Raw genomic sequence first — 27,268 nt, 5'->3', positions numbered from 1 at the left:
TCAAAACCGATCCCTAATCCTAGCGACCTCTTTAATGAAGACGGTACATATTCCACGAGCACCCTCAGGTCTGACTAACTCTCTCATTGAAAAGTGAAAACTGAAATTGATATGTGTTTTGCCCAAGTGGTCGTGTTATCAAATATGTGGACACAACACAAATCTAACATGAAATTCGCGATTTTGGGACCAAACCTGCAAACACATTTAGCTAAATGGGGTAGCTTCGGGTTACTTTAGGTATGCGTACTATATGTCAAAAGTTAAAACTTAAAGTGAAAATTGAAATCAAACTTTATAATTTAAACGTAATTTGTTTTGAAAATATGAACTTTTAGAGTATTAATTATATGCAATATATATATATATATATACAGGAAAATAAAAAAATCATGTTAGACGGATTGTGTTCGTGTCAACCCATGATTATTCATGTTGTATTTGAGTTTATGTGTCTAACATGATATTTGGGTATTCTATTGTTAAGTTTTTATCTATCACCCCATTATTTTGAGAACCCAATTAGTAGTTGTAGGTTATGTTCTTGTACCCTCATCCAAACTATCTTATCTTCCCCTTCTTGTTTCCTGCGACGTCCATACATACCCAAACATGTAAGAATCTTGATAATAGTCACAAAGATGGTTGCCCCCGTCCCAAAGCAATTTTCGGAAGCACTAATAGGTAGCTACAAAAGCATTGAATCTAATTTTTTGGATTGCGTTATTTTTAAGATGTCATTTTCTTCTCTTTTTTCCTTATGCCTCAAATTAGAAGTCTCTTTTTGTGTGGATGAACCATATGATTAACGTTTAGGCTTGAGACAGTTAAGGAGAAGCCGGATCTAAAACAAAACACTCCTAATTTTTGTGGACTTAGTTTATTTGGGGTTGATCTAATTGAAAATTTATAAGCTCAAATATCGTCTTTGATAGTAGTGCGGTTTGTTTTAAAATGCAGATCGTCATTTATGTTTTTTTTTCTTTGTTGTTGCATATATGAAATCTTGAATGTTCATGCTAACAAGTTGATTATACTACTTTCATAAATATTATCATGATGGTGTCTTCTATCGTCATTCATGGTATAAATCTATGCTATTTATGATAATATTGGATTTGGTTTCATTGAACTTTAGAAAAGGTACGCGCCATCAATTGGGATTGGCACGAGTATGATTCGCACGAGTATGATTCTCTCAGTATTATGCTGCATTACTGCTAAAGTGGAAACCCGAAGACTACATCGAATCAATGATCACGATTAGCCGTTCATCTGGTCACATTGATTCCCTCTTTGAAGCTACAATTACAAAGCAAAATGTTAAGGGAAAATGTAAATGTTATTGAAAATGACAATGGAATGGAAGCTATACTGGGAGAGTAAATTGAAGAGGGAAATACAATATTTTTCCAAATCCCTGGTTTAACTATGGTGATGATTGCAGCTGTGTTTGCAGGTATTGGACTTCCATATATAAAGCGGTGGGAACTTCGGTTTGGGATTCCAGCCATATGTTTCGTGGTGGCAACACTTTGGCTTCTTACAGGACGTGTAGAGTACACACGTGACGATCCTAAGGGGAGTCCGTTAACAACCAACCTAAGAGTTTTCGTGGCAACTGCTCATAACTTTTCAAAACCGATCCCTAATCCTAACAACCTCTTTAATGAAGACGGTACTCATTCCACGAGCACCCTCAGGTCTGACTAACTCTCTCATTGAAAAGTTAATACTGTGATGTGTGTATAATGATGCTCTCACAACTAAGCTTTAAATTTATAAAACCAAAATCCTAAAGAAACCACACAAAACCGGCAAGTGTACCGATCACTAATAGTATAGCACTAAGGAAGTCCGAGTATCGAACAGAAGGACACTTGAAAACGTTAATGATACTTAAACTCTAACCAAGACTCACCTAATAATATTTAAATAATAATTAACTACTTAACCTAAATTACTTTAACTAATTAAATTAACTAGACTTAACTTAACTAAAACGTTTAACAAAACTTGGGAACTTAATTGCAATCGGAGAAAACGTCTACCTAGGTAAGAATCATATTATAGGTATAATAAGATAATGGATTGAGGATTCTCACCACACTGGTCCTAAGGATGACACAACTAAGGTTCACTCAAGAAAGCTAGATCACCTCTCAGTCTCACTAACAAACTCTAACTTAAACTTAGTTGATTTTAAGAACAAACCGGTTAACGAATTGTTAAAGTGTTCTAATGCCGACTCTCCTCTCGGTCTCACCGACGCACTAACCTAATGGAAACAAATACTACGCAACCAAGGATAGAGGAACAATTCAGTTTAACTTAAACTAGATCAACTAATCGCTCACAAAAATCGAAACCCGATAAGAACCAAACCTGCTCTCGCGCGATCTTAATCCTAACAAGTAAAAGCTATGAGACGACCTTACTTCCTATCACCTCTCGGTCTCTAAGAAGTTGTTTACCGGCTGATTATATTCAATTAATACACTCACTTAAACCATACGGTTGATCACCCCGCAAATAAACCCTAAACACAAAGTAAAGAGTTCTAACAAGCAACAATCAATCAAAACTTATTCAATTAATCAAAGCAAGAGGTATATGAGTATAATCAATAAATTCACAGCCACTAAACACAATTTAATTCAATGTTAAACCAAACTTTTCATTAACAAATCAAGTCATGATAATCAACAATCCATATTACTCATTAAAACCTAACAATAATCATCTAACCTAGGTAGAACTAACAAGATTAGCTACACATAACTTTTGGACAGCAGCTATACATCAAAGTAAACATCATATAACTCATCATAAACATAAGTAAACTCATTCAAGAATCAATAACAATCAAACACAAGTCAATCTCTAAGTTATTTGCAAAACAATCCAACATAAAAGATCAAATCAACAAGTTAGGGTTCTTGAACAAAAGATAATGCTTATGGATGAATACTCAATGTTATGGATGAGATTATGATTGTATAAGAAGCCTAGCAGTTGTACCAAGATATCCCGAACCTTCCTTCTTCTTTCCTTAGCCTCCCTAGCCGCCACAAAAGCTTTTTTCTTTCTTTTCTTCCTTGCTGATTCCGATCGGCCTTTAGGGTATTAGGTTAGGGTTTTTTTCTTTTGTTTAATTAATATAATATGCATGTAAGTCTTGTATCTTGTGGGCTTGGGTCGGGCCTTGACTTGTAGTATTCAATCTTGAACAAATAAGCCCCTAGAGTCTTCAAACCTAACTCTTTTTTCCATCAAATTTCATAACCTACAATCAACATTCAATCTTTGTAAAATTATGCAAAAACCACCCATAACTCTTATTAATTAAACTATTAAGTATGTAAAACATGATAAAACGATATGGAAAGTAAGTGTGTTTTACAACACATCACACTGAAATTAATATGTGTTTTTCCCAAGTGGCCGTGTTACCAAATATGTGACACAACACAAATCTAACATGAAATTCGTGATTTTGGGACCAAACCTGCAAACACATTTAGCTAAATGGGGTAGCTTCGGGTTACTTTAGGTATGCGTACTATATGCCAAAGTTAAAACTTAAAGAGAAAATTGAAATCAAACTTTATAATTTAAACGTAATTTGTTTTGAAAATACGAACTTTTAGAGTATTAATTATATGCAATATATATATATATATATATATATATATACAGAAAAATAAAAAATCATGTTAGACGGATTGTGTTCGTGTCAACCCATGATTATTCATGTTGTATTTGAGTTTATGTGTCTAACATGATTTTTGGGTATTTTATTGTTAAGTTTTTATCTGTCACCCCATTATTTTGAGAAGCTCGCCCCTAGTGTAATTATTTTAGAGGCCCATTAGTAGTTGTAGGCCCATTAGTGTTTTTAGTTTATGTTCTTGTTCCCTCATCCAAACAATCTTATCTTCCCCTTCTTGTTTCCTGCGGCGTCCAAACATACCCAAACATGTAAGAATCTTGATAATAGTCACAAAGATGGCTCCCCCCATCCCAAAGCAATTTCCGGAAGCACTAATAGGTAGCTACAAAAGCATTGAATCTAATTTTTTGGATTGCGTTATTTTTAAGATGTCATTTTCTTCTCTTTTTTCCTTATGCCTCAAATTTGAAGTCTCTTTTTGTGTGGATGAACCATATGATTAACGTTTAGGCTTGAGACAGTTAAGGAGAAGCCGGATCTAAAACAAAACCCTCCTAATTTTTGTAGACTTAGTTTATTTGGGGTTGATCTAATTGAAAATTTATAAGCTCAAATATCGTCTTTGATAGTAGTGCGTTTTGTTTTAAAATGCAGATCGTCATTTATGTTTTTTTTTCTTTGTTGTTGCAGATATGAAATCTTGAATGTTTATGCTAACAAGTGGATTAGACTACTTTCATAAATATTATCATGATGGTGTCTTCTATCGTCATTCATGGTATAAATCTATGCTATTTATGATAATAGTGGATTTGGTTTCATTGACCTTTAGAAAAGGTACGAGCCACCAATCGGGATTGGCACGAGTATGATTCGCACGAGTATGATTCTCTCAGTATTATGCTGCGTTATTGCTGCCAAAGTGGAAACCCGAAGACTGCATCGAATCAATGATCACGATTAGCCGGTCATCTGGTCACATTGATTCCCCTTTTGAAGCTACAATTACAAAGCAAAATGTTAAGGGAAAATGAAAATGTTAATGAAAATGACAATGACAATGGAATGGAAGCTATACTGGGAGGGGAAATTGAAGAGGGAAATATAATATTTTTCCAAATCCCTGGTTTAACTTTGGTGATGATTGCAGCAGCGTTTGCAGGTATTGGACTTCCATATATAAAGCAGTGGGAACTTTGGTTTGGGATTCCAGCCATATGTTTTGTGGTGGCAACACTTTGGTTTCTTACAGGATGTGTAGAGTACACACGTAACGATCCGAAGGGGAGTCCATTAACAACCAACCTCAGAGTTTTAGTGGCAACTGCTCGTAACTTTTCGAAACCGATCCCTAATCCTAACGACCTCTTTAATGAAGACGGTACTCATTCACGAGCACCCTCAGGTCTGACTAACTCTCTCATTGAAAAGTGAACACTGAAATTAATATGTGTTTTGCCCAAGTGGTCGTGTTACCAAATATGTGACACGGCACAAATCTAACATGAAATTAGCGATTTTGGGACCAAACCTGCAAACACATTTAGCTAAATGGGGTAGCTTCGGGTTACTTTAGGTATGCGTACTATATGCCAAAAGTTAAAACTTAAAGAGAAAATTGAAATCAAACGTTATAATTTAAACGTAATTTGTTTTGAAAATATGAACTTTTAGAGTATTAATTATATGCAATATATATATATATATAGAAAAAGAAAAAATCATGTTAGACGGATTGTGTTCGTGTCAACCCATGATTATTCATGTTGTATTTGAGTTTATGTGTCTAACATGATTTTGTTCGCGTCAAATTTTCGGGTTCATGTTGGGTTTGACCCGTCAGCCAGTGAACACAACCCGTTTAACACAATAACACTCCTATGACTATGGCCTACGGGTGAGTCTGTCTTTAGAAAAAAAGTACATGGATTATGTGTAGAAGTGGGAAGATGGGTGAGTTAAACGAGTCAGGTAATTCAATTTTTTAAACGAGTCAATTTTAGTCAGAATTATGTGATATAATATTGGATTGGTTTTGGTTGAGCTGCAGCACCCTTTGGTACATTTTATTACCATAGTCAAGTATTATGAGGTTACCCTCTGATGATGAATGATATATAATCCATTGCAGGTGGTTTGACAAAGCTGCAATTAAGTTAGCAAACGGGCAACGCCCTAACAAATGGAAAACTTGCAGTGTACGAGAAGTGGAAGACACCAAGATCGGTATCCGTATGCTACCAATGTGGTTAACTTTCATTGTTGTTGGAATGGTGCTTTCGAACGGAACCAGTTTTTAAAGCGAATCACTTGGACAAAAAGCTTGGACGAGTCCAGATCACCATTCCATTCTTCTTCCTGTTCCATAATGCAACGAGCTTGATATTCTCACACTTCTATTCGCTCGTTTCAATGCGAACAAAAAGGTACACGCCACCAATCGGGATTGGCACAAGTATGATTCTCTCAGTATTATGCTGCATTACTGCTGCCATAGTGGAAACCCAAAGACTGCATCGAATCAATGATCACGGTTTGCTAGATGACCCCGAGAAGAATATCCCAGTGAGTATATTTGCATTGCTTTCATAGTTTATGTTGTTAGCAGCTGCTGAGAGGATTGCTAGTAACAGTATTGCTGGTTTCTTTAGGCACCAAGCCCCTGAATCTTTGCACGCCTGTTTGACTAATTTTACAAATGTCATGTTGGGGTTAGGAAGAATAGCTAGTGGTTTGGCGGTATATGTCTTGGGAAAGGTGAGCGAGAGAAACGGGAAGCCTAACTGGTTCCAGCATACGTTAAACAAGAGCCGCCTGGATCGGTACTATTAGGTGTTGGCTGTCTTGAGCCGACGACTGTCTCTATGGTGCTCGCCGGTTACAACCCGCGGTGACGATTGTGCCTGTCTATGAGTTAGACGACCGTAATGGTGGGTTTTAGTGGTTTTATCTGTGGCCTCTGAATGTCCGGTGACACTATACCGATGTAAGTTTTGGTTGTGGTTGGTGTTTGTGTCCCGTAACGGTGGCTATATCGGCTTTCGGCGATTCCAATAATCCTTAATGTTTCTGTTGTTGTCACCAGTTACGATTCCAGGGGACGATTGTGATTGTCGATGAGTTAGACCTCCGTTTCGGCGGGCTTAGGAGTTTAAGAACCTGTTGTTATTTCGCCTCTTTAGATCGTTTTATGGCTATAATGATGTTTGGTTTTTTACGTAGCAATGTATGCTGCAGCCATGTAAATTTCATTATCATTCAGGTATTGTTCTTGAATAATTAATAGGAAATAACGTTGACTCGGATCGGGCTTTTGGAAGTATGATGCTTATGTTTGTGATTCAGTCTCTTCATATCGATTTGTGGCTATGATGATATTCGGAATATGGCGTGGCAATGTATATTGCAGCCGTGATACCGACTTGAGCCCCGCCTCAAATCTTTGGGCCTTAATTATGGATGCTGGAACAGGATTTAGTTATTAATTTTATGAAGTTTCACCAGTTTTTCTTCACAAGGTTATTCAAAACGTGTCGAGTCTTCTAGCTATTTAAATTGTTGTTAACTGTAAGTTAAAATTGTTGTTCAGGAGTGGATTATGGAACAATGGGAGAAGAACTTTTACATTAGTTCAATAGCCGGTGCCGCTAATGGAAGCTCTTTGGTTGTTACGTCAGAAGGTTAGATTTGCATTTAGTAATGTCTTCTGTTGTTTATCAGGTTTGTGTTTCGTTCAATAGTGATGATACGTTGCGCGTTGGTTCCTTTCATGATTAACGTATATACTTTAACTTTTAGTCGGATCGTACGGCCATCGAATTTCTTAGTGGTTTGTCAATTCATTTTGTAGTGTGTTTACGTTGTTGTTGCTTTGGAGTGTTCGATCTGTAGCAGTTGCATCTTCTTGATTCGTTTAATGGTTAGTTTACCTTTTTAGATTTCACTTAGGATGTTTCATTATTTAATGTAGTTGTTTATGTATAAATTAGAGTTAAGTGTAACTTCTTTATCAATTATAGTTGTTAAATTAGGTGATAGGAGTCTCTTTTAGAAACTCGGCCATCATGTCATCTAAAAAAAGTTATAGTTATGAAGGTCAAGAGGTTTTGGTTGAGGTGGACTCTTGAAAGACATTATAAAAGTGTAAATTGGATATAAACGCTCCATGGTTAATAATTTAAAAACGGGTCTAAAACTATAAATGCCTTTGATTCTTAAGGCAATCTATGAATTACTTAACTTATAGTACAGGTGACAGCAAAACTTATGCATAGGGGTAATTGTGGTATTTATATAAATTTAAGAATACAGGTTCGTGCGAAATTCAAGTCGGAAACAACTTAGAAACACCGCCTTCATTAAGTTACACCGGATTATTTGTTTTACATTACAACCATTTACTAAAGTACGGTTTTGTAATCAGATTTGGTTGGAGGTTAGATAATTATAAAGGAACAGATGTGGTCCACATCTCTTAGTTCATAACTATTTAACCGAATTTGATTACAAAATGTTTTGTTAAACGAATAATTCGATGTAATTTTTTGTCAAATTTTATCAATACCAAGATTGCCCCTGCGCATAAATTTTTACTGTCACCCATACCATAAGCTTAGAACTTTACTTATTGCCTTTACACCAAAGAAAATTATGCATGCTTGCTAATTATTAACCATGACCCTCTTATATCCAATTTACACGTGTTTTTATACTTTCAATGGCACGATGGATGAACTTCAAATATGTGATTTTTCTTATTACCCGTCTTAATATGCCAAAAGAAAGGCACCCCCGGTACATATAACATTGCATTACGTTTTTTTTCATAAGAATTTGTTTTTAATAGTTGTGTCATGCAGGTTGACTGGAGTGGTTTAGGGTGTGAGAAGATCATGATATCATTACCGTCATCATTCTAAGGTAACTCCACAAAAACAAAAAACAAAATCGGATTTTTAATGATTCGAAGTTCTTACTTTAATGGTAAACCTTACCTTTTTAATGTTTTCGTAGCAATGCATTTAGTTTTTTAAGTTTGTGATCAACATAGTCAGCTTAGCAAAAATTAATAGGTTATTGGATAAAGATATGGACCATTAGTGATTTGTAAATGAAACTATATTGCATTTCCAAATGAAGTTATCTATACGGTTTGATGGAATCTGACATTGGATATGGTTTTGACAAACCGAACAGTTGAAGTTAATAGGTTAAAGAAAATGATAAAGATGCACAAGGAATCTAAGAAAAGGACCCATCCACAGGTAAACTTTATGAAAATATTAAAATGTGTTGAAATGAAACTAACATACACGACAATCACAATTTACAGAAGATGAATTGCCGCCTCGAAACTTGAAAGGAGGCTAGACAGTGATAGCATCCCACAAAACTGATATGTTTTTGGGTAACTCAAGGAAAACACATAGACTTGACTTACACACAATGACACAACAATACTTACAAACATAAATATTGCAGGCAACATAAAATACCCGAGTTACTACGGAGCATAAGTGAACTATAGAAGTTGGCCTCACACACCGCTGCAATTTTGTATAAACCAACCTCCTCTTGGCAACCATCTTATAGAACGGACATAAGCAACAAAGAAAGAAAACGGTCTGCAGAAACCTCAAAACACCTCATTTTGAACAACAATTTAACTGCATTCGTATCAGACAACCCCTCTGTAGGGGTATGGTACTAAACCCGGTTTTACGACCCTAAATTTATTATGTTTGGCTTATTTTATTATATGGACTAATACAATGTTATTGGGCTGAGGGGGTTTTGTGGAGGTAATCCTAACTGGGCTAGGCCCATTAGGGTACCATGATGGTGGCCATGAGGCTCCCTATATAAGGAGGTCTCCACCTCCTTATTAGGGGTTGGTTATTCTCAATAAGAGCCACCACCATATTTTTGTGTCTGTGAACAAGAGATCCTGGAGATTTCTTAGCGGTCACCTCCACACCCCCAAAAAGTCATTGCAGATCCCAACCAGCCAGAGAAGAAGATCAAGACGTGGTTCGTTCATCTCGAAATCCGTGGAAACATCGTTATGGATCAGGTCAGATTCATCTCGTGCTTCGACATTGTAGGGGTATGGTACTAAACCCGGTTTTACGACCCTAAATTTATTATGTTTGGCTTATTTTATTATATGGACTAATACAATGTTATTGGGCTGAGGGGGTTTTGTGGAGGTAATCCTAACTGGGCTAGGCCCATTAGGGTACCATGATGGTGGCCATGAGGCTCCCTATATAAGGAGGTCTCCACCTCCTTATTAGGGGTTGGTTATTCTCAATAAGAGCCACCACCATATTTTTGTGTCTGTGAACAAGAGATCCTGGAGATTTCTTAGCGGTCACCTCCATACCCCCAAAAAGTCATTGCAGATCCCAACCAGCCGGAGAAGAAGATCAAGACGTGGTTCGTTCATCTCGAAATCCGTGGAAACATCGTTATGGATCAGGTCAGATTCATCTCGTGCTTCGACATTGGCGCCATCCGTGGGACGGCAATGAACCACGCTTCGCTTCTCGTCTCGGCCCTCCGATCTGTTCATTAATATCTTGGGTCTACGGTTTCTTCTTTCAGATATGTTCTATGGAAATCCAAAAATCCGTAGATCTAAAAATACTTTCAGATCTGGAAATACACAGGAAGAAATACCACCGAACTTTTGGGGAAAACCCTTAGATCTGTGTTTTTTCTAAGTGAAAAATACCAAATCTAGTTATGATTTTTTCAGATCTGGGTTCGTTTGAGCAACAGTCACACTTCATATTCATAGATCTATAAATCCTGTTAGATCTGTTGGTTTTACATAAAACCTACCTGATGTGGATATTCAAAATCTCTAGATCGTGCGCGCCACCGCGGATCAAAATCGCTCCCTGTGGATCAACTTCGGATTCCGCATGCGCGCTCCCGGCGATTACTCTACGCCACAGCGGGTCGCATGCGCGCTCCCGGCGGTCACTACACGCCACAGCGGGCCGCATGCGCGCTCCCGGCGATCACTCTACGCCACAGCGGGTCGCATGCGCGCTCCCGGCGATTACTCTACGCCACAGCTCACGCATATCACATGCTCATGAAGACAACCAAAACCTATGCTCGTGGCGCATATCACATGCTCACCCATCACGCATGCTCACGTGTATCACGTATGCTCACGCATACCACATATGCTCACGCATCACGTATGCTCACGCATCACGTATGCTCACGCATATCACATGCTCACGCATCTCATATGCTCACGCATCACATATGTTATTGGGCTTCACGTACGCTCATGCATATTAGATGCTCACGCATCATGCACGCTCACGCACCACATCTGCGCGTGAGAATAAAGGAGACATTGCGCAGGCCACGTGTAAGCGACATAACAAATGAACAGTCTAATCCAAATCAGGATAAGAACAACCATGATTGTACTCATATGGCTACGCGCCATACTTAAAGGTTGGGAATCCTCATAATATCTCATATGGCTACGCGCCATACTTAAAGGTTGGGAATCCTCATAATATCCCATATGGCTACGCGCCATACTTAAAGGTTGGGAATCCTCATAATTTCCCATATGGCTACGCGCCATACTTAAAGGTTGGGAATCCTCATAATATCCCATATGGCTACGCGCCATACTTAAAGGTTGGGAATCCTCATAATATCCCATATGGCTACGCGCCATACTTAAAGGTTGGGAATCCTCATAATATCCCATATGGCTACGCGCCATACTTAAAGGTTGGGAATCCTCATAATATCCCATATGGCTACGCGCCAAACTTAAATGTTGGGAATCCTCATAAACCCATAGGCCACGCGCCAAGCTTAAAGGTTGGGCACACCTCATAATTTGCCCGAGGATGGGAACCATGCAATACATCTACTTTTAGTTGACATGTTTTTGCAGGTTCGGCTACGAGCCGCACAAACACCTATGACATCATTATTATTATCTGGCCACTTGTGCCTCCATTATTATTTTGAAAACAGGCCGGGATATTCATCCTGCGCGGAGGAGGCCCTTGTTGGCCAGTCATTATCATCATTTTATAGGTCGTAAGACGCCACGCGCGCAGGCTTCATTATTCTCATAGATCCGTAAGTCGCCTCGCGCGCAGGCTTCATTATTTTTACAGCTCGTAAGACGCCTCACGCGCGCAAGCTTTATTATTCATATAGCTCGTAAGACGCCACGCGCGCAAGCTTTATTATTCATATAGCTCGTAAGTCGCCTCGCGCGCAAGATTTATTATTCATATAGCTCGTAAGTCGCCTCGCGCACAAGCTTTTATTATTCTTATAGCTCGTAAGACGCCTCGCGCGCAAGCTTTTATTATTCTTATAGCTCGTAAGATGCCACGCGCGCAGGCTTCATTATTCTCATAGATCCGTAAGTCGCCTCGCGCGCAGGCTTCATTATTTTTACAGCTCGTAAGACGCCTCGCGCGCAAGCTTTTATTATTCTTATAGCTCGTAAGACGCCACGCGCGCAGGCTTCATTATTCTCATAGATCCGTAAGTCGCCTCGCGCGCAGGCTTCATTATTTTTACAGCTCGTAAGACGCCTCGCGCGCAAGCTTTTATTATTCTTATAGCTCGTAAGATGCCACGCGCGCAGGCTTCATTATTCTCATAGATCCGTAAGTCGCCTCGCGCGCAGGCTTCATTATTTTTACAGCTCGTAAGACGCCTCGCGCGCAAGCTTTTATTATTCTTATAGCTCGTAAGACGCCACGCGCGCAGGCTTCGTTATTCTCATAGATCCGTAAGTCGCCTCGCGCGCAGGCTTCATTATTTTTACAGCTCGTAAGACGCCTCGCGCGCATGCTTTTATTATTCTTATAGCTCATGCGCGCAGGCTTCATTATTCTCATAGATCCGTAAGTCGCCTCGCGCACAGGCTTCATTATTTTTACAGCTCGTAAGACGCCTCGCGCGCAAGCTTTTATTATTCTTATAGCTCGTAAGACGCCACGCGCGCAGGCTTCATTATTCTCATAGATTCATAAGTCGCCTCGCGCGCAGGCTTCATCATTTTTACAGCTCGTAAGTCGCCTCACGCGCGCAAGCTTTATTAATCTTATAGCTCGTAAGTCGCCTCGCGCGCAACCTTTTATTATTCTCATAGCTCATAAGTCGCCTCGCGCGCAAGCTTTATTATTCTCATAGCTCGTAAGTCGCCTCGCGCGCACGTTTTTATTATTCGGCGTGCTATATCTTATTCATGCTAGTGCACCATCATTATCACAAAAACCACAACACGTCACCATCATGAAGAAAACCTCCCAAAACTCAAAGACAATAAAGATAAGGCCGAAGAAAAGGGAAACAACCGCCTCACGCCCTAACACCCCTCATAAAGTCCAGCGCTCCACCTAAACGCTTGCGCGCCCAGGAGCAACGCTGGACTTGGGGGGGGGGGCTTGTAGGGGTATGGTACTAAACCCGGTTTTACGACCCTAAATTTATTATGTTTGGCTTATTTTATTATATGGACTAATACAATGTTATTGGGCTGAGGGGGTTTTGTGGAGGTAATCCTAACTGGGCTAGGCCCATTAGGGTACCATGATGGTGGCCATGAGGCTCCCTATATAAGGAGGTCTCCACCTCCTTATTAGGGGTTGGTTATTCTCAATAAGAGCCACCACCGTATTTTTGTGTCTGTGAACAAGAGATCCTGGAGATTTCTTAGCGGTCACCTCCACACCCCCAAAAAGTCATTGCAGATCCCAACCAGCCGGAGAAGAAGATCAAGACGTGGTTCGTTCATCTCGAAATCCGTGGAAACATCGTTATGGATCAGGTCAGATTCATCTCGTGCTTCGACACCCTCCTTTAGCGTAAAATATCTGCTTAAAATTACATGTTGTAAAATGCCACCTTAAAACACTATAAATCGTATATGTAATCATGTTTGAAACTTTTCCTAAGGCAACTGCCTGTCCCTTTCGCTCTTATGTTTAATAGTTTCTACAATTATCTATGACAAAATTAAAACGTTATGAAAAGGTTTCTTAACAAACTTGACCGGCGCAACGCGCCGAGTGAAAATCTAGTTATTCATACAATTACAATTCTCTCCCAATAATACTCATATTCTCTCTGCTTACAAGGTGATGGTACAAGGTCCCTAAATCTCTTAGGGTTCTGGTATATGTTCTTGAAGATTATTGAAGTTTAGAGATCATTTTGGTATGCAATATTTGTTATTGTAATTGTTGAGTTTAGTTTGATTCAGAATTTAGTGTTGCATGTTTTATAATTTGTTTTTGTTTTCTTGAACTAATTGTAACGATTGTGTTAAAGGCTAATAAGATTTGGGTGCGTTTATGTTTCAATCATGGTTTTTTAACAAATCTTGTCGTCTACGTCGCGTATTTCTACAACTACAAAGAATCCCCTAATGGTGATGGTGTAGAAGATTTACAGGAGAATGCCTTAGTTTAGATGTCAAAGTTGTTGATTATTGTATAGAGTTTGATGATATATATGCTCTTTAGTATTTAATGCAAGTATAGTCTAGTCATAGAATTATCATAGTATCAACTTTGAGTATAGTGTAACTTCATAGATGCCCATTGACCATATATTGTGATAGATGGCATTATGAGGACAAGAAAACTACATCATTAATATAAGTTGAGATCTTTCGATTAAAGAAAATTAAAAAAATGTAATCTTCATACGATCAAGAAACTAAATTATTAGTTCTGATGGGCACTCACAAAATAATTGTTTAATAATAAGTCCTAGAACTTTAACGCCAATTAACACATACTCATTGCCAGCATTCAGCACTGTTGGATATAAATTCCTCTCGAAAACAAGACGGTGTCGGGTTTTATGTTATGGAATTGGGTCAATTAATTAAATTAGTTAGGGATAAATTAAATAAGTTATATTTATTAATTTTTGAGAGTTAATTAGATTAATTATGGTTTATATAACCTAATCAAAGTTGTGATTATGTTTTATATAATGCTTAAACTTATAAAACTAGATCTTGTATAGATCTAGATTATTGATACAAAACCAATGTGTTAACTTACTATAGGTAAAGAGTTATACAACAGTTGTGGTGAACTATTAATCGAAAGGTTATCACCATGTAAAATCACTTTATGCATAAGGTAGTATAACAAGGTTAAAAAAGAGAACAAGTGAGATTGATACGTTATACTACTTTAGTTGGAAATGTGATATATGTTCAAGTCTATACTCGTCCTAATATCGCATACTTAGTTGAAATGCTAGACCAATATCAATCAAATAGTGGCGTAGATCATTGGAAAGCATCAAAGAGTATTGGATATCTACGAGAAACATACAACTAAAAATTGGCAAACATAAGAACCGGTAATTTGAAGTATTGGCTAATTTGACTATGACTTTACTAAATGCAAAAATGATAAGAAATCAACTTCAGTGTACATCTTTATATTGTCAGGCAGACAACTAGGCGGACAACTTCACAGAGGAGTCATAATAAAAAATTAACAAGCTCAACAATATTGGCATAGCACGTTGTGGTACATAATGCAACTTGCCATTAGATGTTAAGAAATCTCATAAGTGAACTAAAAGTTGTTAACTCCATATCACGACCATTAAAAATTTAATGTGAGCGTTGGAGGTCCAACAACTTGAATCACTGAAAACTCTATATTATAGTCTTAATAATGTAAACTTTGATATAACGAATTACTCATCACAAATAGTTATTCGTTCAACTAGGAAGAATTAACGTTGACATATCATGTATACCCGTACACGATAAGACAAGAACACATAAACTATTTAGGGTATATAACTTATGGTAAAGTTAAAATACAAAGGGAGACAAAAATGAGAAGTGTGAGAATGATTTGTGACCACATAAAAAACCCCTTAAAAATAAATTTTTAAAAAAAAATTATAACTCAAAATATAAATAAAAAACGAAAAAATTTAAAAAACTAAAATGTTTCCGCCATCAATCCTGTTCAATAAAAAATACAAAAAAATGACGAAAAGACACAATGCCGAGATCAAGTACACAATGCCGAGATCAAAGACATAATAATGAAAATGAACAAAAGACACAATTATAACTAAAAAAAGACACAATAGATTTGACCCATATAACATATTATATTATTTTATATTTTTATTTATAAAAATATATAATCAGGTACAAACGGATACTTAACAAGTATACCAATATTTTATCTATTTAGACACGAAAATTAACAGGTCGATTTGTGTCTATATGTTTAGTACACGAAACATATAGCCGATACATGTTAAAGTCATGTAGTAGGTACCTATGATGTATTCTATTGTGTCTTTATATGTGGGTTCACACTAATAGTTAGGGTTTTGAACAACAAGTCACATATCCATCAACTTAATCTTCTTTAGTGTTAACTAAAAGTTGTTAACTCCATATCCCGACCATTAAAAATTTACTGTGAGACTTTAGTGTTACCGTTGGAGGTCCAACAACTTGAATGGCTGAAAAACTCTCCATTATAGTCTTAATGTAAACTTTGATATAACAAATTACTCATCACAAGTAGTTATTCGTTCAAGTAGGGAGAATTAGCGTTGACATATCGTGTATACCTGTACACGATAAGACACGAACATAAAAACTGTGTAGGGTATAAAACATATTATTTTTATTTTATATTTATATTTTTAAAAAATATAATCAGGTGCAAACGGGTACTTAACAAGTAAACCAGTATTTTACCTGTTTAGACATAAAAATTAGCAGGTCAATTTGTGTCTACATGTTTAATACACGAAACATGTTAACAGTTAACACCATATCCGATACATGTTAAAGTCATATAGTTCGTATTCATGTAGCATGTCTTTAAAAAAAAAAGGCCCATTTAATAGTTAGGGTTCATGAACAACAACCCACATATCCATCAACTTCATCTTCTTTAAAACATCAACTTCATCTTCTTTGACATTCAAAAGAGAATCAAATCACCACTTATTTTCTCTATAAGATCTCTGGCATTATTATTATTATTATTATTATTATTATTATTATAATCATCTATTTCTACAAAAGTAAGTAGTTGTATAGTTAATGTTTATGTTATAATGTTTTATAGTGTAGATCATTAGACTTCTTCTTCTTCTTCTTCTAAGCATTGTTAAAAGATAGTTAGTTTGAGGTGTTGAGCTGTCGATCCTATTTGCTTTTTGTTAACATCTTCAAAGCTAAAACTTTTTTTAAAAATAAAAAATTTTAACTTTCATGTTTGTGTTTTATCATCTTCCACACCACTTTCTCTGCAACTATTTAAAAAACCCTTCTAATTTCATCTTTAAATTAGTAATATAATTTACTATATGTGTGCAGGTGAAACTGTGAGCTTCATCAAAACAAGGAAACAATGGTGCACATCGTTAGGATCGCAACTTTGATCGGAGGTGATTGATTGCTCTGTTGTTACGTTACTTTGGTTTTGCTTTATCGCGGTTTTATTACATTTTGGGATGGCAATGATCGGGTTTGGGACAGGTTTAGGTATTCCCGGCTCCAAACTTGCTCGTCCCAAACAGGGTCTTCTCGAGAATCGTGAAATATTTTTGGCCGAAGACAAAAAAGTTTGGGCCTTAAATTAGTTGACATCTAAGTAATTGGGTTTAAACATTAAAAATACATATATTTTTTCAAAAAAAATATATAATATAATTTAAAAAATTTTTTGGGTCTAGGTCTATCTGGGTGTTGGGCCGGGGCCAATCTAGGGACTCGGCCTTGGTCCCAAACCCGGCCCAAAACCCATAGGGTATTTGGGTGTTGGGTATCTTAATCAATTACAAAATATATAATTTTATATAAAAATGCATAAAGAGTTTTAACTAGATGAATGGAACCATGTAAAATCCAGATTTATAAAACAAACACACAAAATATTCAGAAGCATTCTTATACCTTTCTTCATTTTGACATTCGGATTATAATTTTAGACAGTGTAACAGCGGTTGAAATAGATCATAATAATCTGTTAATATTAATAATTCCCACACACAAAGAAAATTTGTCAAATTTGAGAAATTTAGGAAGTAATTTTTAGAAACATAATAATGCTTAAGTTATGCTAATAATTTTTGGGTATTCCCAACGGCTTTAGGTTTCATTGTCGTCCCTAAATGGTGGAAAAGATAAGAGTCGGGTCAAACTTACCCAAAAGGTTTTGGATATAAAATTCAATCGTTTGTGTTTTAAGGTAAATTTTAAAACTTTATAGAGAAACGTTTTAAGGGTGAAATTAAAATAGATCCCGGAGATATTATAAATGAAAAAAGTGAGTCCGAGGCTTTAAAAGGCATAGCCTCGCCTAATACAATGTGAGGAACCATTCTAAACTTTGTGTTAAACGGTTCTTGTCCCACACGGAAACATCTGCAAGACTTACCAATGTTATGACTAACTGTAAATATAAGACATACAACTGAATGTAAGGGTAGATTACCGGTCATGTGATTAGAGGCACCTGAGTCCATGAACCAGATCCGCTCCTTTTTATCATTCTGGGTTGTGCTTACCATCAACAAGTGGTGTTCTTCTTCTTCATTGGTCTCTTCCTTTTGGTCAGTTTCTGCGACATTGACTTGAGGTTCATCATTGTACCAACAATCTTTTTTAAAGTGACCGAATTTTTTACATACAAAACACTGGGGAACCTTGCTTTTGTCAAAGTTATTCCTCCCTCGGCCACCATTTTTTCCACTTGGAGACCCACGTCCACGACCTCTCCAAGAATTTCTATTTTGTTCTTGCACAACCGGCAGTGCTTGCTCATCAGACCTTTCAACCCCTTTGCTCGGTTTACCCAGCGATAGCCGGAAGTTAATTCTCTCCTCCTGAGATTGCAGCAACCCCATCAACTTCACCGGAGTTACCTCAGCCAACTCGAACGTGACTTCAATAGAGGGAATCACATAATCAAATCTAGAAGAGAGACTCCTAAGAATCTTCTCCACAATTTTTTGATCAGTGAGTTCTTCTCCAAACGATCTCTGCTGCCCCACGTTGTTCATAACACGTGAAAAATAGTCACCAACAGCCTCATCTTCATTCATGCTCAGGTTTTCAAAGACCCGACGTAAACCTTGGAGTTTGATGGACTGTACCTGGGAGTCCCCATGGAACTCAACACGAAGGATCTCCCAAGTTTCTTTGGAGGTTTCAGCAACAGCAATTCTTGAGAACAAGCCATCATGAATCCCTTGCTGGATGATAGTCATAGCCTGGGCATCTCGTTTTTTTGTTCTCTCAGATCGGATCCATCTGCAGCAGCCGTGACACCAAGATAAACGACGTCCCAAAGTTCCTTCGAACGAAGTATAGTCTTCATTCGAAGGCTCCAATGCTCGTAACCATCACCCTTAAAGACAGGGATGACGGCAGCACCAGTAGTACCAGCGGAAGAAGTGTAGTCGGCCATTTTTAAGGTTTGAGTAATGAGGAAGGCGATTTGAGTTGAGTGCGGTGAGAGAGCTGTGCTCTGATACCACAAATGTTGGTATAAAGAGCTAAAAATCACACAAAAGATCACAAACTATGAACACAATTGATCACAGGAAGTATTTTATAGAAATGGAGTTTTTCTGATGATTACATGCAGCTAGATGAAGGCTTATTTATAGCTGAAAAAGAACGGGAAAAACTGAACTACCCAAAGACTTGGTACAACTAACAAACTAGCTATTACAACTTATTCAAATAATAATCAAACGAAAATACTGAAAATACTGAACTGCCCCTAACTGCATGCATGGGAATAGGACTTCTTGTGACACATGGGTTTGGATTACTTTTCTACACCCTTCCTTGATCCAAAACCCATAACTCCAAGTTGTTGTCGGTAGAATGCAAACTTTTCTTTTGTGAGACTCTTGGTTAGAACATCAGCTAGTTGATCATGAGTGCTGCAGAACTGAAGATCAATCTCCTTTTGCATTACCATTTCCCTAATAAAGTGATACCTCAGTTCAATGTGTTTGGACCTACTGTGCAACACCGGGTTTTTAGACAAGTGAATTGCCGATTTGTTGTCACAATAAATTGCAGTAGGCTCTTCTTGTTTGAAACCAAGATCATTTAAGATTCTTCTTAGCCAGATTGCCTCACATATATTCTGCCTCCGTGCTGGACAGAGCCACAGTAGCTTGTTTCTTTGAACTCCAAGCTATTGCACCACCCCCTAAGTTGAAAACATAGGTAGACACACTCTTTCGGTCGTCAACACAACCTGCCCAGTCGCTATCACTGAACCCAACCAGTTTAAGAGCTTGCGTTTTCCTGTACCATATTCCATAGTCAACCGTATTAGCAACGTACCTCAACACTCTACGAGCAGCTCCAAGATGGATCTTCGAAGGTTTCTGCATAAACCTTGAAATCATGCTTACAGCATGAGCTAAATCTGGCCTGGAGTGTGTTAGGTAGATGAGCCCACCAACCAAACTTCGATACATTTCTTCATTGACTTTGTCAGCCCCATCATCAGAAGCTAACTTTTCATTGGTATTCAACGGAGTTATCTCAAGCTTGCCTTTTGGCACCTCAAATTTTTCCAGCAAAGCACTAGCATACTTTTCTTGTGATAGGAAAATCCCTTCCTTGGTCTGAATAACCTCAAGACCCAGGAAGTATGATAGTGACCCCATATCCGTCATCTCAAAAGTTGTCTTCATGCCTTGCTTGAACTCTGAGATAAGTTGGTCACAAGAGGATGTATAGATAATGTCATCCACGTAGAGACAGACATAAATGACATTACCTGAACCATCCCTTTTCACATATAGTGTGGGCTCATTGTAGCTTCTAACGTACCCATACTCCATGAAATACCCATCAATTTTTGCATACCAAGCTCTGGGAGCTTGTTTTAGACCATATAGGGCTTTATGAAGCTTGTATACCTTATCTTCTTCCCTGGTATCACAAATCCTTGTGGCTGCTCTAGATAGATTTCTTAATTTAAGTCGCCGTTTAGAAAGGTTGACTTGACATCCTGTTGGTGGATTGGCCAAGTCATGTGAGCAGCTATACCCAGAAGAAGTCGAATTGTTTAAAATCGAGCAACGGGAGTAAACGTTTCCTGGTAATCAATCCTAGGTTGTTGAGAATAGCCTTTCGCCACAAGTCTGGCTTTGTGTTTTACTCCTTTCCCGTCGACAGATGATTTGAGCTTGAACAACCATTTTGCACCAACAAGATTCTTTCCAGGAGGGAGAGACACCAATTCCCAAGTATTGTTTCTTGTAATTGCATCTAGTTCAGCTTGCATGGCCTTTTGCCACTCCTGAGATTTAATTGCTTCATGGAAGGTGGTAGGACTTAGAGTATTTAAAGCAAATTGACAAGCATTTAAGTCTCCATCACCATCAGATGATAGACCTTCCCCTGAAACATAGTCTTCTAGCCATGTGGGTTTCTTGGGTTGTCTTCTAGTGGGGTCGACACTTTGAGAAGTTGTGGAAAAAACTGATGGTTGAGGTATGGGTGAGTAGGAATTAGGATCATGCGATATAGGTGTAGTAGGTGGTACTATTTGAGGTGAGTTATGACATGTGGGTGAGGAAAAAGAAGATATTTTATCAATTGTTTGGGTAATGGGAGTACAAGCAGACCCTTGTTGGGGGACATTACTTTCTTGAGTAGTCACATCACCAGGAAAAGGATCCACATGCATACTTTTTTCATTTTCACCCCATACCCACTTGGACTCTTCAAGGAACACAACATCCCTTTTTATAAAGAACTTTTTTGTTTTGGGATTGTACAGTCGGTAGCCTTTGGTCAGATTGGAATATCCTATAAAGATACACCTTTCTGATTTGTCGTCAAGCTTTCTTCTTAATTGGCCAGGTACCAACCCATAAGCTACACACCCAAACACTTTCATATGAGAGACAACTGGTTTCTTCCCGAAACAAGCTTCAAGTGGGGTTTGGTTTACTAGTGCCTTTGTAGGAGATCGATTGAGCGTATACACAGCAGTTCGACTGCTTCAGCCCACAAAAAACTTGGTAACCCACGTTCATGCAGCATGCTACGAGCCAGGTTCATGACGGTTCTATTCTTTCTTTCGGCCACCCCATTGTGTTGAGGTGTATAAGCTACAGTGAGCTCACGTTTGATTCCTTCTTGATCACAGAACTTGTTAAATTCGTTTGAACAGAATTCCCCACCACGATCCGATCTTAAAATTTTGATCGAATTGTCACTTTCTCGTTCAACCATAGCTTTAAACAGTTTAAACTTTGAAAATACTTCATTTTTGTTAGTGACAAAGTATACCCAGCACATTCGTGTTAGATCATCAATAAAGAGGAGGTAATATAAACTGTTACCTAAGCTCGGTGTTTGCATGGGTCCACAAAGATCGGTGTGGATCAATTCCAGCCTCGACTTTGCGCGTGTATTTGTGACTTTGAATGGAAGTCTTGCCTGCTTGCATGTGATACACGACTCACATATGAAGTTTTGATTGATTCTTGGAAGACCTTGCACCATGTTGTGGTCATATAGTTGTTTCATCCCTCCAAAATGAAGGTGGCCAAAACGATAGTACTATTTGAGTGGTTCAGCATCATTACGAACAGCAGGTGAGTTTTGGATGGTAAGCATGCAGGAGGTATCTACCATGAACATGTTGTTGTTGGCAACAGGAGCTCGAATTACCCTCTTCTTGGTAGACTTGTTACGTACCGAACAAAACCCATCATCAAATAACAACACCAAGTACCCTTTTCTCATAAATTGACCAACACTAAGAAGGTTGTACTCAAGCGAAGGTACATAGTAAACATTCTCCAGTACTTTAAAGTCATCCCCTTCTGTGAACATAATCACTGTGCCCTTACCTTCAACCTTCAAGGGTTTTTTATCTCCCAATTTCACAGTGCTTTTGAATGATTCATTCATTTCGATAAAGCTTTCAAGATTACTGGTCATGTGATTAGAGGCACCTGAGTCCATGAACCAGATCCACTCCTTTTTATCATTCTGGGTTGTGTTTACCATCAACAAGTGGTGGTGTTCTTCTTCGTTGGTCTCTTCCTTTTGGTCAGTTTCTGCAACATTGACTTGAGGTTCATCATTGTACCAACAATCTTTTTTAAAGTGACCGAATTTTTTACATACAAAACACTGGGGAACCTTGCTTTTGTCAAAGTTATTCCTCACCCGGCCACCATTTTTTCCACTTGGAGACCCACGTCCACGACCTCTCCAAGAATTTCTATTTTGTTCTTGCACAACCGGCAGTGCTTGCTCATCAGACCTTTCAACCCCTTTGCTCGGTTTACCCAGCGATAGCCGGAAGTTAATTCTCTCCTCCTGAGATTGCAGCAACCCCATCAACTTCACCGGAGTTACCTCAGCCAACTCGAACGTGACTTCAATAGAGGGAATCACATAATCAAATCTAGAAGAGAGACTCCTAAGAATCTTCTCCACAATTTTTTGATCAGTGAGTTCTTCTCCAAACGATCTCTGCTGCCCCACGTTGTTCATAACACGTGAAAAATAGTCACCAACAGCCTCATCTTCATTCATGCTCAGGTTTTCAAAGACCCGACGTAAACCTTGGAGTTTGATGGACTGTACCTGGGAGTCCCCTTGGAACTCAACACAAAGGATCTCCCAAGTTTCTTTGGAGGTTTCAGCAACAGCAATTCTTGAGAACAAGCCATCATGAATCCCTTGCTGGATGATAGTCATAGCCTGGGCATCTCGTTTTTTTGTTCTCTCAGATCGGATCCATCTGCAGCAGCCGTGACACCAAGATAAACGACGTCCCAAAGTTCCTTCGAACGAAGTATAGTCTTCATTCGAAGGCTCCAATGCTCGTAACCATCACCCTTAAAGACAGGGATGACGGCAGCACCAGTAGTACCAGCGGAAGAAGTGTAGTCGGCCATTTTTAAGGTTTGAGTAATGAGGAAGGCGATTTGAGTTGAGTGCGGTGAGAGAGCTGTGCTCTGATACCACAAATGTTGGTATAAAGAGCTAAAAATCACACAAAAGATCACAAACTATGAACACAATTGATCACAGGAAGTATTTTATAGAAATGGAGTTTTTCTGATGATTACATGCAGCTAGATGAAGGCTTATTTATAGCTGAAAAAGAACGGGAAAAACTGAACTACCCAAAGACTTGGTACAACTAACAAACTAGCTATTACAACTTATTCAAATAATAATCAAACGAAAATACTGAAAATACTGAACTGCCCCTAACTGCATGCATGAGAATAGGACTTCCTGTGACACATGGGTTTGGATTACTTTTCTACAGCTGTTGGTCATACCCGAAACCATATACCCAAAGCATTTTAATTTTAGTTTTCACTACCTTGTAAAAGTATTTTAATCATGCTTCAAAGGCTAAGGAAATTTTGTGTCTGGACTTAACTTTCAAGTCTTGAAACTAGTGACAACAAATATGTAAAGTGACAATAACATAAAGTATAAGAGTAATTTTTTTCAATTAATTACAATTATTTGTTGATTTTTGCAGGTCTGATGTCCGCAGATGTGTTAGCTGAATTTGCAATGTACGTCATGATGCTTTACTTAACAGATGTTTGGACTCTAAGTGCTACACATGCTGCTGCTATAACAAACATTTGGTATGGAAGCATACCGATTTTGGCCATCGGGTTAGCGTTCTTCGCCAATGCCTTCACGGGTGACTTTTATGTGCTTGTCATCTCAAGCATCTGCACCAGTGTGGTTAGTCATTCACTCGTTCAGTTCTTGTGTAGATATAATATAAAACTGATAAATGCATTCATGCAGGGACTAGGATTACTGTCCATGTCAACACCACCTGTTTTTGGTAAATGTAAAGACTACAACAAGGAATGTATTGGTGCCACACAACAGGCCTTGTTCTATACAGCCTTACCGTTGATTGCGTTCGGATTAGCCGGTCATCAGGCCACGTTGGGGCCCTTTTTGGAGCTACAATTACAAAGCAAAATACTAAGGGACAAGGAAAATGAATATGAAAAGACAATAGAAGATCAACGGAAAGCGAGAAGCGAAGAGGGAAAAAAAATATTGGCAAATCCCGAGTTTAATTTTGGTGATGATTGTAGGAGCGCTAGCAGGTGTTGGACTTCCGTATATAAAGCCGTGGGAACTCCGGTTTGGGATTCCGGCCATATGTTCAGTGGTTGCAACACTATGCTTTCTTACAGGATGGGGAGAGTACACATATAACGATCCGAAAGGGAGCCCGTTAACAACCAACCTAAGAGTTTTCGTGGCAACTGCTCGCAACTTTTCAAAACCAATCCCTAATCCTGACGACCTATTCAATGAAGACGGTACTCGTTCTACAAGCACACTCAGGTCTCTCTAATTCTCTCTCATTAAAAAGTGAATATTGAAATCAATATGGGTTTTGGCCAAGTGGTAGTGTTACTGTTACCGTATGTGTGACAAGACACGAACCTTATATGAAATTCGCGGGTTCGGGGCCAAACCTGCAGTAGGTTCGTGTGGAACCATTTAACCAAAAGATAAAATTTAAAGAGAAAATTGAGATCAAACTTCATAAGTTAAACGTAATTTTATTCTGGATGGAGGAGTTAAATGAGTTGGGTAATTCATTTAGAAAAAAGTCTTGACATGGTTTCTGTGTAGAAGTGGGAAGATGGGTGAGTTAAACGAGTCGGGTAATTCAATTTTTTAAACGAGTCAATTTTATTCAGAATGCTGTGAAATAATATTGGATCGGTTTTGGTTGAGCTGCAGCATCCTTTTGTACATTTTATTACCATAGTCAAATATTATGATTGTACCCTCTGAGGATGAATGATATATAATCCATTGCAGGTGGTTTGACAAAGCTGCTATTAAGTTAGTAGATGGGCAACCGCAAAAGAAATGGAAGGTTTGCACTATGCGGGAAGTAGAAGACACCAAGATTTGTATCCGTATGCTACCGACGTGTTTAGCCTTCATGATTGTCGGTATCGTGCTTTCAAACGGAAACACTTTTTATTTGGTGCAAGCTAATCATATGGACAAAAAGCCGGGAATAATAAAGGTCACCATCCCATTCTTCATTTTGTTTTATGAGACAGCACGCATCATATTCTTGCACTTCTGTTCACTTGTTTCAACGTGTACAAAGAAGTACGCGCCACCAATCGGGATTGCCACGAGTATGATGCTCTCGGTATTATGTTGCATTACCGCTGCAAAAGTGGAAACTCGAAGACTGCATCAAATTAGGGATCACTACTTGCTAGACAAACCCGACAATAGCATACCAATGAGTATATTTGCACTGCTTCCACAGTTTATGTTGTTAGCAGCTGTTGAGGGGATTGCTATGGAAAGCATCACGGGTTTCTTTAGGCAACAAGCCCCTGAATCTTTACACGTCTATTTGACTTATATCACAAGGGGCGTGTTGGGGATAGGAAGAATAGCTAGCTGGTTGATGGTGTATGTCGTGGGAAAGGCGAGTGAGAGATATGGGGAGCCGAGTTGGTTTCGGTATACATTAAACACGAGCCGTTTGGTTCGATACTACTGGGTGTTGGCTGTGTTGAAGGCAGTTAATCTTGTTTACTACGCCATTGTCGCGTGTTTCTACCGTTACATGGAATCCCCAGATGGTGAAGCGAAAGAAGAGGAGAAGACCTGAGTTTAGATGGCAAAGTATATATGCAGATTATTATTTATTAATATACCTTTACTCTTAGGCTTTAGATGTAACCAGTAAGTACTCCAGTAGTCATCCTGCATTCTAAGTTCAGTACTGTAATGTTGGATATAATGTTTATGACTTTATGTTATCAGGTTGACAATGTATAGATGTGGTTGATTAAAGACTTAAAAGTCAAACTTTGTACTTTAGTATATAATGCAAGTGTTTAATGTGCTAGATGCCATTGTGAGGACAAGATAAAATGTATACATCATATAAGTTGAAATCATTCTGTTAGCGAAATAAAGAACATGTAATCTTCTTCATACAATCAAAACTAAATTAATAATTCTTCATGAACTGATAACAACTTCCCAAGGTATTGTTTTGCAGTTTCTTTAGCTATTCTCTTGAAGGAAGAATCATACCATGCCATAATAATATGATGAATAATCATGTAAATTTCAAGCTTTGGTAGATGCTATCGAGCATGGATGATGAGTTTTGACAAAGGGTAGAGGTTTCTATTCAAAGAAGATACATGTTTGAATCTGGGATATCAAACAACATAGGATTAGAATCATCAGATTCTCCAGCTAATGAGGATGAATCTGATGATGTGGAATTGTGGATATTGATGTTCTTAAATATTCGATACATACATATTTGTAAATCGTAGTTAAAATTGGTAATTGTAAATGATTTGTATTATCTTAATATGAGAGTTACGGGGATATATATAGATAGCATAACCAAGAAAAATTGTAACTTGAAATCACCATTTTGTTTTTTTAGGGCCGACAATTTATAACACAAAAATATATATTAGTGGAAAACATTTGTTACATGTCACAAGTCACAACTTCCA

At 38.1% G+C, this 27,268-nt stretch overlaps 1 protein-coding gene and 2 pseudogenes across 1 annotated transcript; 2 read left to right on the top strand and 1 right to left on the bottom strand.

Annotated features, from left to right (window-relative positions):
- Positions 1–1,431: 1,431 nt before the first annotated feature.
- On the top strand, positions 1,432–14,155 carry LOC143609526 (protein NRT1/ PTR FAMILY 5.5-like; annotated as a pseudogene).
- Positions 5,517–26,397, top strand: LOC143609523 (protein NRT1/ PTR FAMILY 5.5-like; annotated as a pseudogene).
- On the bottom strand, positions 16,672–18,964 carry LOC143609525 (uncharacterized). Its single transcript, XM_077084257.1, has 2 exons — positions 18,133–18,964; positions 16,672–16,766 (listed from the first exon to the last, which is right to left on the bottom strand). The coding sequence occupies exons 1-2, from the start codon at positions 18,962–18,964 to the stop codon at positions 16,672–16,674; spliced, it is 927 nt and encodes a 308-aa protein (XP_076940372.1).
- Positions 26,398–27,268: the final 871 nt, after the last annotated feature.

This window comes from Bidens hawaiensis, unplaced genomic scaffold (genome assembly GCF_021521415.1).
Source record: "Bidens hawaiensis isolate Kalapana, Puna unplaced genomic scaffold, B.hawaiensis_p1.1 tig00001007_1, whole genome shotgun sequence".
Lineage (NCBI taxonomy): Eukaryota > Viridiplantae > Streptophyta > Magnoliopsida > Asterales > Asteraceae > Bidens > Bidens hawaiensis.
This window is presented reverse-complemented; position numbering and strand designations above follow the sequence as displayed.